The 13,273-nt window shown below is 39.9% G+C and overlaps 1 protein-coding gene across 1 annotated transcript in view; it reads left to right on the top strand.

The window, feature by feature from the left end:
* Crppa (CDP-L-ribitol pyrophosphorylase A) overlaps positions 1–13,273 on the top strand; it is a 318,445-nt gene that overhangs the window by 97,835 nt on the left and 207,337 nt on the right. The window contains exon 4 of the mRNA XM_045136023.1: positions 3,662–3,766. Coding sequence (XP_044991958.1) covers positions 3,662–3,766 — 105 coding nt within the window. The remainder of the gene's footprint in view (positions 1–3,661; positions 3,767–13,273) is intronic.

Raw genomic sequence — 13,273 nt, 5'->3', positions numbered from 1 at the left:
AAACATCCACAGTTACCATGCACAGGGCTCGAATTCCTAGGGTAGATAGTGAAAAGGACGGATAGGTGATGTAAGCAGAAAGGGTGGCCTTTACTGACAGTGTTCTTGAGGCTTTATAACTTTTGTTTTTTTTTTTTTTGTCAGTGGATTTAACCTTATTGTACAGAATGAAGAGTCACAATTTTAAGTAGGTTTTTTTTTTTTTTTTTTTTAACTGTGCTCAACAACATCATTGAGGGATTGCAAGCAACTGAGTTTAGCAAAGCCACCAGTTTGGGGAGATTAGAAAAGACAAAAATTCCCTACGAATTTCCGGAATGTGTAAAGTGTGCGATGCCCAACCATAGCTTTCCTTGTCACCATCCCTGGAAGAGTCTGCTTCATTCCCGGCCACCAGAGCAGTCTTCTGAAATGTACTCATCATTTTATCATTTTAGTATTTTTAAAAAGTGATTCAGGGTTGGAGGCCTGGGAGGGAAATTAGTTCTCCATAAGATACATATATATAAAAATATCCACAGGCTGATGACCCACAACTTCAGGATCTTGTCCAAGGTTTTGATTGCATTGCTTAGTGATGGCCTCAGGTTTAGCATGTATTTAGTGCTGATCTTCCAATGACATTGTACCACTTCATTAGTACCCAGTGTCTCTGGAAAAGAACTTGCAAATGTGTGCAAATTTCTATGACTGTAGCCCAGGGACTCTGTTTTCTCTCAGGGCCTCACTCTACTCACTCTTCAGTAATTTACTCAGGTTATTCCGTCTTTCTCCATTGTGTCTTCACAGGTGTCTTCCGTATGTATTTTCCCTTGGGTGACCTTTAACTTCATCCTTTCTTCCTGAGGAAGGAATGAGTTTTCTTCAGTTAATCATTATCAGCCCATGACCACAGCTTTGAATGGTTGAAGAAAAATAGTTGTCCTTAGGTAGTTCATTTATTTTTTTCTTTATTCAGATGAGTGATTCATACATTTGTTTTTCCTTATATCCATGACTTCACAGTACCTGACACTACCTACATAAAACCAGCATAATAGGAGGAAAAGGTGATGACATCCAAATAAAAGAGAGACTGATTGAGAGAGGGGAGGGGTATAATGGAGAGTGGAGTTTCAAAGGGGAAAGTGGGGAGAGGGAGGGAATTACCGTGGGTCATTGCCTATAATTATGGAACTTGACAATAAAAAGTAAAATAATTATAATAAAAAGAACTACAAAAGAAATAAAGAATTCATTAACGTTCCCAAGAAATAATAATTCAATTTTCTTTCTGAGTGTACATTTTAAATCTCACCTTTAAAGACAGGCTTTCTTATAAAATACTTCAGTTCCCACAAATGTTCTAATTTTAGTCTGTGTAATGTTGAACTTAGAATAGTCTGTAAGAATTCCCAGCCTCTGTTCCCTGTATTTATTTCCTGTAAATCTACATGCGTTTGTTTTCCATTGATTCAGTGTGACTGGTGGGAGCCCAGCACACAGCATGTTTCATATCACCAGTAACAGGAAGGAACTCTCTCTTCCCCTGAGCATCTCTCGGTATACATGTCATGAGTGCCTCCGAGCTGTCTAAAGATATGTGTATTATCTTGCTAGTGTGATGAAGCGGGGGAAAATTAAGGTGGTCGCCAGCTATCAGTGGGATTTAATCATGTGACCTGTGTTCCCTGTGTATACATTTCACTCACATGCTACTAGATCATTCTTTGCAGGTGCTAAAACTACAAAAGAGAGGTCTACCAAAATTTATCTCAACTTATTTGAGTATAATTATTGATAATATTGTAGTAAAATTTCATATGAAATGTTGCATAGCACATAAAAATAGATCTTAAGTTGTTATTGTTTGGGTAAAATAGACTTTTGTTGTATATTTGGCTACATTTGTTCATTGCTTTCATAAACCACTACATTTGGGACTTTTAACCTCCAGCAGAATAAGACATCTTTAGGAAAGGATGCTTAATACTACATCCGTTCTTGTCTTCATGCTGTTTTCCTCTAGGGCTATTCTTCTAAAGATGCAGATCAAGCAAACGCCTTGATGCTCTGTACCATTGCATGATACCCTTTGTTTACATAGTACTCAGGGGCTGGACCGATGGCTCTGCAGTTAAGGCACATGCCTGTGAAGCCTAAGGACCCAGGTTTGATTATCCAGGTCCCAGGTAGGCCAGATTCACATGGTGGCACATGCATCTGAGGTTCGTTTGCAGTGGCTAGAGGCCCTGGCTTTATCCATTCTCACTCACTCACTCACTCACTCACTCACTCTGTCTTAAATAAATACATAAAATAAATCTTAACAAACTATATATTAAGTAATATCCCCCTCCTCCAATTTTATCTAATCTTTAAAAAATTTGTTTATTTTTATTTATTGATTTGAGTGTGACAGACCAAGAAAGAGGCAGATAGAGAGAGAATGGACACATCAGGGCCTCTAGCCTCTGCAAATGAACTCAAGATGTGTGTGTCATCTTGTGCATCTATCTAGCTTACATGGGTCCTGGGGAATCAAGCCTCAAACCAGGTTCCTTAGGCTTCACAGGCAAGCGCTTAACCACTAAGCCATCTCTCCAGCCCTATTATCTAATCTTTAAGATAGAGCCTAGTGACCATTGCCTCTGATGACCTCACAGAAAATCAGGTAATTTTTCACACTTAACTACACATAGATGTACTTCTCTTGTTTCAAGTTTCATGAGGACAAGGTGCATGGCATTTACCTTTACATAGGTGGTTCATAATGTATAGCGTAAGGTCAGCAGCTGACTTATATTTTTGTTTGGTTATTTTCTTAGTTTTGCATAAAAATCTTAATTTTATTTTACTGGATTTTCTTTTCTGTCTTTTTTTTATGAGACAGACAGAGAGAAAGAGAGAGAGAGAGAGAGAGAGAGAGAGAGAGAGAGAGAGAGAGAGAGAGAGATAGAGAGGTGCACACCAGGGTCTTAGCCACTGCATAAGAACTCCAGATGCATGTACTACCTTGTGCACATGCGCCACCTGTGTGCATGCATCATCTTGTGCATCTGGCTCTTGTGGATTCTGGGGAGTTAAAGCTAGGTCCTTAGGCTTTGCAGGCAAGTTCCTTAACTGTTAAGCCATCTCTCCAGCACTTTTACTGGACTTTGAAAGAGTGAACTATTTCCACTTTTAGAAAGAAAAGGTAAACATTTTAAATGGTATATCAATCTTTTAAATATTACAACGAATAAGAGAACTGTGACATGAATATCTGGGGATGAATATAAGATAGATTTGTGTTTTATAGATGTATATGTTCATTGAATGTGTATTATGATTTGGTAATTCTGCAGCCTACCTTCAGGCATTTTATAAATGGATTTGGAAGGGTAATTTATGAGCAAAAGAAATAAAATGCTGTGTTTAGTGGACACCTGAAACTATTGAGAAAGCCAAAAACTCTTAATTATGACTTTCCTATTTCCTTTTTGCTTTGTTTTGCTTTTGGGGCACAGGGAGGAGGATTCTATAATATAATTGGTATGTGTTTAACTGGTTTGAAAATTCTCTAACCTGTTCCTTTTATATTTGAAACTATTTGTGAGATAAAAGACTTTACTTTTTTAGTTGTACTGAAGTTTGTTAATTCTTCCTGTGTCTGTTTTGTTTTTCTTTCTTTATCCACCAGTGTAGTGACTATGACTTGGAATTTGGAACTGAATGTTTACAGTTGGCCCTAAAATATGGTCACACTAAAGCCAAGCTTGTAGAAGGATCCCCTGACCTCTGGAAGGTAAGAGAGAGGGTGCTTGGATATGTTTATTCTGATGTCTGTACACATGTGCTCTGTATGGGATTACATTTTAAAATTACTCAAAAGACTTTAAAAGAACCTTCTAGGTTTTTAGAACCATCAGAATATAATAACATTTCTGTTTTTTGATGTCAAGAAAATTTACTTTGGGTTCATTTAGACAAATTCTGGTATAACCTTTTTCTAAGAAAGTTTGCTTTCTTCACCTTTCTTTTCCTTGCCTGTTATTCACTCAGTTGGGTTGATGCTTTAGCTCTGCCACCTACCATGGTAACATTTGCCTCAGGCCTGGAATGGTAGTGCCAGTTTAACTGGCTTGAAAATATGCCTACCACAGTTCTACCCACTCATGCCCAGCATGAGGAATGGGTACCCTTTCTTCTGGCCAGGCCCAACTCTTCCAGGAGCCTGTGCATCCCCCTGGAGGAAGGGCTTGTTTGTGTGTTTGTGGGTACCAGGCACTGGCAGCAGAGGCTGAGGCAGGGCCTCCCCAGCATGTCCATCCTTTGCTTCCTGAGACACAGATATAGCACATTCCAATGTGGAGCTGTAGCACAAGCTCTTAATGCTGACATGGGTAGGACTGCTTTACAAAATCCATCTCTGGTTTTGGGAAATCGTGTGAAATATCCTTCAAATTCTGGTGAATATAGGTTCATTCTTGCTCTGCAAATATCAATTCCAAAATCATATTCTGTCATTGATTTGTGATTTTCTACAGTATTGTGATGGGCTTTCCTATATGCTAAGATAGTCTTGGACCCATTTAAAGGACTGAATTCTAAAACTGCAGAAATAGGGCTGGAGAGATGACTTAGCGGTTAAGCGCTTGCCTGTGAAGCCTAAGGACCCCGGTTCGAGGCTCGGTTCTCCAGGTCCCACGTTAGCCAGATGCACAAGGGGGCGCACGCGTCTGGAGTTTGTTTGCAGAGGCTGGAAGCCCTGGCGCGCCCATTCTCTCTCTCCCTCTATCTGTCTTTCTCTCTATGTCCGTCGCTCTCAAATAAATAAATAAAAAATTTAAAAAACAAACAAACAAACAAACAAAAAAACTCCAGAAATAGTCACATGCTTGGATTGGATAGTTTCCTAAAAGAGAAAAATGCAGTATTATTACTCATTTAAGGACATGTAAATGCCATCAGCCCAGCAGGTAAATACATACATACATACATGAATGTCTTATGACTTTTTTTCTGAGACAAGAAACAGGGAATGGGCATGCCAGGGCCTCCAGCCACTGCAAAAAACAAACAAACAAACAAAAAACACACACCAGAAGCATGTGCCACTTTTGTGCTTCTGGCTTTATTCGGGTACTGGGGAATCAAACCCAGGTCATTAGGCTTTGCAGGGAGGTGCCTTAACTGCTATGCCATCTCTCCAATCCCATGGGCTTTTTTTTTTTTTTTTTTTTTTTATTAATCTCACTTCATGAGCACGTCTAGCACTCCGTAGGGTTGTGTTTGATCTCTTGCCTCTGGAGTAGATCAGGGAAAGAGTAAAAAATTATTCCAATCATCTTTGGAGTTTAATCTTGTGTTACAAAGAAAATTTTGGTCACTATTGTACATCTTAGATAATACTAGTAAAACTAGGTCGCTTGCATGGAAGTGTACTGTTAGTATGTGTTGCAGTCAGGTTCGTGTTGCTGGTAGAAATCGCCTAACCAAGAGCAGCTGTGAGAAAAAAAGAGGTTTATTTTGGCTTACAGTCTCGAGGGGAAGCTTCACAATGACAGGAGCAAACGATGGCATGAGCAGGGGGTGGGCATCACCCCCTGGCCCACATAAGGTGGATAACAGGAACAGGAGAGTGTGCCAAACACTAGCATGGCGAAACTGGCTAAAACACCCACAATCCCACCCCCAACAATATATTCCCTCCAGGAGGCATTAATTCCCAAGTATCTATCAGCTGGGAACCTAGCATTCAGAACACTTAAGTTTATGGGGAACACCTGAATCAAACCACCATATTACGCCCATGGCCCCCATAATCTGATAACCGTACATGATTTAAAATGCAATGCATTCATCCAACTTTAAAAGTCCCCATAGTTTTGATCAATTCCAATGCTGTTCATGCATCTCCATAATCCAAGGTCTTTTAACTGAGCCATAATACCCCAAAATGACCTCAAACAAACCCATAATGGCACAGAATAAACATTCACATTAGAAAAGATGACATTGGGCATAGCAAAGAAATATTGAACCAATACAAGCTTTTAAAACAATCAGGGCAAACATCAAACTCTGTAGCTTCAAGTCCAACAACTCTAGCCAGAGACAAAATCTCCAAGTCCCATTAATTCTAAACAGCAACAAGTCTCTGGAATTCCACTTCCACCCTTCCAGCTGGGCTACTCACAGCCCTGGAAAACTTCCTTGGCTGGCAGCTGTCCTTGGCAGCCATCTGGTGGTCCTGCATCTCCACTGGGTCTCCACTGCAACCCAGGGTTCATCCTCATGGCCCCATGGGGTCTCCTTGCAGGCATCCAGCAAACCCGCTTCACACTGCCCATGGCCATTTCCAAAACACAAGACTGTGTTGCAAACTCAATGACCCTCTCCGGCATTTCTTATACTCCACAATACCAGGTAGGGTGCCAATTTATTAATCCAGGGGGGAGTAAAGCAGACTTTGAAGAAAAGGACACTCCCTGAGCACTAAGGCCCCTCCAAAAGAGTCGACATTCTTCCTGTTGTCCCAGTGTGGGTCAGCTGGTCCAATCTCAAAGGTTGTACTTTCTCAATTGCAACTGAATGTGCAGCCATTCACCCAAACATTTTTCTCTCTGTCCCATATCCCTCTGCTCACACCAGTTCATGTTATCAGCAAGTAGGGCTAGTGTGACTTCTTCCTTATCAATTTTTATTCCTTTAATTTGTTTCTCTTTTCTCATTGCTCGAGCTAAAACTTTAAGTACTGTGTTGAAAAGGAATGGTGAGAATGGGTACCTCTGTCTTTTTCCAAACTTTTGTAGGCACATTTCAACTTTTTCCTCATTTGGTGTGATCTGTACCTTAGGTGCATTATAAATAGCCTTTGTTAAGTTGATATATGTTCCCTCCATCCCTAGTCTCTACAGCGTTTGTTTATTTATTTATTTATTTGAGAGTGACAGAGAGAGAGAAAGAGGCAGAGAGAGAGAGAGAGAGAGAGAGAGAGAGAGAGAGAGAGAGAGGAGAGTGGGCTTGCCAGGGCTTCTAGCCACTGCAAACAAGCTCCAGACACATGCGCCCCCTTGTGCATCTGGCTAATGTGGGTACTGGGTAATCGAGCTCCGAAATGGGGTCCTTAGGCTTCACAGGCAAGCGCTTAACTGCTAAGCCATCTCTCCAGCCCTCTAGAGCATTTTAATTTTGAAGAGGTTTTGCATTCTGTTAAAGGTCGCTTCTGCATTTGTTGAAATAACCAGGTAATTTTTATTTTAAGTTTATTTATGTGGTGAATTATATTTGTTGATTTCTGTATGTTGAACCATCCCTGCATCTTTGGGATGAAACCTTGATTGAAGAGGGTGATACTTTTGATGTGTTCTTGAATTCGGTTTGTAAGCATTGTATTGAGAAGTTTTGCTTCAAAATTCATTCCATATATAGGTCTATAATTACTTTTGTTGGGGCTCTGTCTGGTTTAGTTACTATAGTAATGCTGGCTTTATTGGAGCATTCCCTGTTTTGCAACTGTGTGAAATAATTTGAGAAGTGATCTTAGCTCTTGACTGAGGGTTTATGGTAGAGCCAATCCATGAATCCACTTGGGCCTGGACTTTTATTTGTTGGGAGATTTTAAAATACTGTTTCAATTTTGTTAGAAGTCACAAGTTTGTTTCACAAGTTTGTCTGTTTTTTGTTTAGTTTTGGAAGGTGCTATGAATCAAATTCATGTATTCCATCCAGGTTCTCCAATTTAGTGAAATACAGATTTTTGAAATATGCCTTGATGGTTCTTCCAATTTCATTTGTATTAGTGGTAACATCTTAGTTTTCACTTCTAATTTTGTTGATTTGAGTCTCCTTTTTTCTTTTGATCAATTTGTCCAGTGGTTTATCAATCTTGTTTATTATTTTTTGAAGGATCAGCTCTTCATTTTATCAATTTTTTAAATTGTTTTATTTTCAGTTAGTTGATTTATGCTTTATTTTTTTATTTTTATTTTTAAAATTTTTTATTTATTTATTTGAGAGTGACAGACACAGAGAGAAAGACAGATAGAGGGAGAGAGAGAGAATGGGCGCGCCAGGGCTTCCAGCCTCTGCAAACGAACTCCAGACACGTGCGCCCCCTTGTGCATCTGGCTAACGTGGGACCTGGGGAACCGAGCCTCAAACCGGGGTCCTTAGGCTTCACAGGCAAGCGCTTAACTGCTAAGCCATCTCTCCAGCCCTGATTTATGCTTTATTATTGATAATTTCTTTCTAAGTGCTGCTTCAGGGCTTTGCCTGTTCTTGCCTTTCCAGCACCTTCAAATGGATATTTAAGTTATTTATTTCAGATCTCTGTTTTTGTAATATAAGTATGTAGTATTATAAACTTCCTTAGGACTACCTTCATTGTATTTTGCTATTTGGTATGTTGTGTCTTCATTATCATTCAGTTTGATACATTTATGGTTTTCCTTTCTAAGATTCAACAATCCATTCATGGTTTAACTGTGAGTTATTTAGTTGCTAGGAGTTGGTGTATTTTCTGCTGTTACTATTGTTTTTGATTTCTGGTTGTAATGCACTGTGATCAGATCCAATGCAAGGAATTATGTCAGTTTTTCTGAATTTGTGGAGACATACTTTATGCCCTAATATATGGTCTATTTTGGAGAAACTTCTATGAACTGCTAAGAAGAATGTTTATTTAGTAGAATTAGGGTTGAATGTTCTGTCAATGTCTGTTAAGTCTATTTGATTTATGGCAGTGTTTAGCTCCATTGTTTCTGTTTATTTTCTGCTTGTAGGATCTGTCTGTCTCCTATTATTATGGTATGGGGATGTGTATCTGTTTTATTGTCTAGTACATTTGCTTTATAAAATTAAGTGCCCCTGTGTTTAGTGAGTATGTTTATAACTGTAATTTCCCCTGGTTGTAGTGTTCCCTTAATGAATGTGAGGTAGCTTTCTTTATCTCGCTTGATTGCTTTTGGTTTAATGTCTATTTTGTCAGAAACCAGCATATCCACTCCAGCTTGTTTCTTGTTTCCATTCACTTGGAATATATTTTTCCATTTCTTTTTTACCCTAAGATGTTGTTTAATTGTTGTCAGGGTGGGGGCGGGTTCTTGTAGACAGCAAATGGATGGATCCAACTTTCTGATCCAGCCTGTTAACCTGTCTTTTTATTGGAGAATTGAGGCCATTAGCATTCAGAGTTAATAATTGTGAGGTTTGTTAATCCTTGTCAAGTTGAAGGTTCTGTAGAATGTGGTACTTTCTTGTCATTTACATTTTCTAATGTCCATTCTAGTTTTTATTGTTTCTTTTTCTCTCCTCATGTGCACATTGTCTCCTCTTCTGAGTGTGGAGTGCTCAATGCAGTGTTCTCTGTGGTGCTCATACAGCTGGTTTATAATGTAAAATGTTTTCCTTTCACTTTCTACTTATTATGAGGGATAATTTTTTAAGTACAGTGGTTTGGGTTGGCAGCCATTGGTAAATTAGCTTTTGAAATACAATTTCCCAAGCTTTCTGGCTTTCAGAGTTTCCATTGAAAAAATTGAGGTAGTTCTGATGGGCTTGCCTATGTATGTAATGAGCGGCTTTTCTTGTCTAGCTTTTAGTACTCTCTCCTTGTTTTCTGTGCTTAGTGTTTTGATCATCATGTGATGTGGGGTGTCACTTCACTGGTCTGGTCTATTTTGTGTTCTGTATACCTCCCATATGTGGATTAGTCTCTTTTCTGTAAGGCTGAGAGAATTTTCTTTAATAGTTTTGTCACATACATTCCCATGTCCTTGGTCCTTATTTCTTCCCCTTCCTGTGTATCTATGGTTTGAATATTTGGCCTTTTATAAGTGTCCCAAAGTTCCCTCATGAGCTGTTTGGATATTTTTTTTTTTTTTTTTTTGAGCTTGATGCTTTTACAGTCCCAATCTAATTCTTCTGTCTTGTCCACAAGTTCCAAAATTCTATCTTGTATGTGGTCTGTTCTCTTGGTGAGGCTTTTTTGGGCGGCTCTTAAAAGGGTTATTGCCTTTTTGTTTTCTGTTATGTTTTATTCTTGCTTAAATTCCATTTTCATTTCTTGATTTGAACTATTTATTGCTATTTATTTATTTATTTGGTGCTTATACCTGCACTTGGATATGTCCTTGGTCCATTGTTCCACGAGTTCGTTTAGTTGTTGATTCTTCTCAAATTCCTTTAGCCTTCTGTTGATCTTTTTATCTTTAGTTTCATTAAGTGGTCTCTGGACTACCATCTCCTGATTCTATTTGGTTTCCTTCAGCCATTGATTGACTTCCTGTTGATTATCTTCCATTTCATTCATCTATCCTTTGAATTCATTTTGTTGTCTTTCTTCCAATTCATTGAACCAACCTTTATTTCTTGTTGCTGAGTTTTTTTTTTTTTTTTCTTTCTTTTAGCCATTCTTAGTGTTCCTGTTTGATTGCAGTTTGACCAGTTTCTTCTTATTTTCATTGTTTGTTCATGGTCTCATTAAGATCATTTAAAATGCTGTTGAGATTTCATTTTGGGCTTCTGTGTCTTGTGTTTCTTGTAAGCTTTCATTGTAGGCTTCCATTGTGGTACTAGGAATTCTTGGTGGGGAACCCTTTGCATTGGGGTCTATCCATATCAAGATCAGTTGTGTCCCTGAGGAAATAGCAATAGCAGCTTTTGCATACCCTGTATTGGGTGGCCTGATCTCCATTGATCTAGGTTGGTGTGGGATTGAAGTCTACCCACTAGGTTGGGGTGGGTGTTCTTAAGCCTGAGCAGGATGTACTTAGTGTGTGTGCCACCTCCCAGAAAATGCGGGTGAGACCTTGGGAGGCCTGGCTTCCCTGGTGCCCAATCTGGATAGTTTTGTTCCTGGTTTATTTGCTGTGTGGCTTTTTAGAGTGAGATCAGTTCCAAGCTTCTTCTGGGGGTGGTAAACAGTTGTCCTCTGCTTCAAACTTTCTTGAGATAATTTCTTTTCAGGTGGGAGCTTCTAAGGTAGGTGGTGTGCAAAGTAGAGTCCAGGTTGGTTGGCTTCTCACTGTTGACCTTCACTTGGTCTGTGCCCTCCTAGGCAGCTGCCCCAGAGTGGCATCCAGCCCTGGCAATGCAACCCTCCTGCTCAGCACCTACCCATGATGGTAGTAGGCCCTGCATGCAGCTGAGATTTAGCTGGTCTGTTCCCTTCTGGATAGCAGCCCTGAAATGGAGTCCTGCTCTGGCATGTAACTCCTGTGCTCTGCCAGACTCACGATGGCACACAGCCTTTCTTGCAGCTGATCTGTCTCTTCCCAAGCAGCAGCCTCTAGTATGGAGGAATGGAGTCTAGTCCTAGCATATAACTCCCACTTGGCTTAATTCACAATGGCCCATGGCCCTGCTTATAGCAGTCCTTCAACTGGTCCGTCTCCTCCCAAGCAGCAGCCCTGGGAATATCCGTCTCCTTTTGTATCTTTCGTGTTTTGAGTATGTTCTTAACTATGTGGCCCTGCTTCATACAAATCCTTGTGTGATTTGCTACTAAGTTTTAAAATTTAATTTAAGTAAATTATAACAGATTATAATATTTTATCTGCTTGTCCCAGGTCCTGTTACCCCAGGGGCCCTCCTCAGAGGGGTTATGGGATTCACTGTGGGGTCATGAAGGCCTCGGTCAGCCCCTAAGGAGTAGCAGGGGACTGTGCCTCATGGTATTCCCACTCACTCTGTGGCTTTTACAGTCTCTCTGTCCCCTTTTATGCAATGTTCCCCAAACCATGGCAGGCTTGTTGGCAGTCTGGTTTAGTGTTCAGTTCTCTGTAGCCTCTGGATTTCTGCTTTGATAGGTTTTGAGGTTTTGATTGATCACCTTATCTGTCACCATTACCCTGGAACTGGTTGTCAGGCCAGCTGTAAGAGCAGTATTCATGTCACCACCTACACTACATTTTCTCCTAGGCCCTGGCATATGTGGTAAAGGTGGCATGTCTGTGGTAGGCAGTCAGCTCTCTTCTTATTAATAGATCTTGGTTCTCCTCCTTTTTTTTTGCCTTCTGTAAAATAAAGCAGATTCTCCAAATGTAAACGAGGCTACTAAGCTTCTAATTTTGTGATGTATTTTATGGGCATAGAGAGAATTTTTAATTGCTCTACACACAGCGAAGCATGTATACTTTTGAATTAGTGGAATCTATACAACAGAATCAATTACTCTGACTTCATACTAATACCAAAGCTGTCTTTAAACAAAAGTGTATCAAGCTGGGCATGATGACTCACATCTGTAAGTACAGCACTTGAAAGGCTACGGCTGGGGGATTGCCATAGGTTCAAGGTCAGCCTGAGCTACAGCATGAAGCTATGCCTTAGAAAACAAAACCAGAAATAAAACAAAAAAACACTGGTTGGTGAATCATCTTAGTTTTGCTGTGCTGCTAAAACTGGTATAGGCCTAGACAGTCCTGCGTACCTGGGATGTATCTCTGATGTCTATGTGAACACAGCCATAAGGTATTTTACACTCACCAAAAGGGCAAGGCATGAGAGGAGGGAGCTAGGAAGCAGCCTGCATTTCCTGCTATCAAGTCTGGAAGCGTATGGCCAAGTATTTCAGGGTGAGTAGAATTTCTGATGGGGTACCTGATTTTCTAGGAAGGGGTTCTTATTTTAAATGTGACATGCATACATGTTTTGGTAAAACTAAGTGTAAAGCAGAAAATTCCATAGCTATATGGCCTGCCTGTGCTAGCTCTTCTAGAGTGTAAGGAAAACATTGTGTGTTCATTTTTTTTTCCCACTTCTCCACCCAGATTGAACACCCTTCTTCACAAAGGCCTAGGTGTACCCTTCTCCCCAGGAGTGACCCACCAGAGAAAAGTGCTGCTTTGGCCCCAGGAATCATGAGTAGGGATTAGCTCTCCTGCTGAACCCAGAATAGCTGTATCTTGGCAGGCCTTGGTAACCATTTTATTTTGATGAGATTTCATCTAGTCCACAAAAGAACAGTTGTACCCTGTTTTTGCTCAATACACTTTTAAATACTAGTTAGGAGATTTACTGTACTCTACTGTCTTAATTGAACAGACTTTTTATTTCTCCATGTCAAAAAACATCTTCAAGGCATGAGATTTGCAACCAATTATTAGAGAAATTTAACAACTACATTCCATTGTCTGAAAAAGCATCTTCAAAAGGAGATTTGAAGTGCTGGTGTCATCACAGTGCTATTGGGATGAATGACTTGAAGATGCCTTTTGATGGAGACCATACTTTCGTGATCCTAGTGTTCTGGCTCTTTATTTGAAAACAAGCAAAATAGTTTCACTATTTAGTTTTTGACCTCAAT

Source organism: Jaculus jaculus, chromosome 16 (assembly GCF_020740685.1).
Source record: "Jaculus jaculus isolate mJacJac1 chromosome 16, mJacJac1.mat.Y.cur, whole genome shotgun sequence".
Taxonomy (NCBI): domain Eukaryota; kingdom Metazoa; phylum Chordata; class Mammalia; order Rodentia; family Dipodidae; genus Jaculus; species Jaculus jaculus.
The sequence above is the reverse complement of the archived record's forward strand: the minus strand, read 5'-3'. Positions and strand labels throughout refer to the sequence as shown.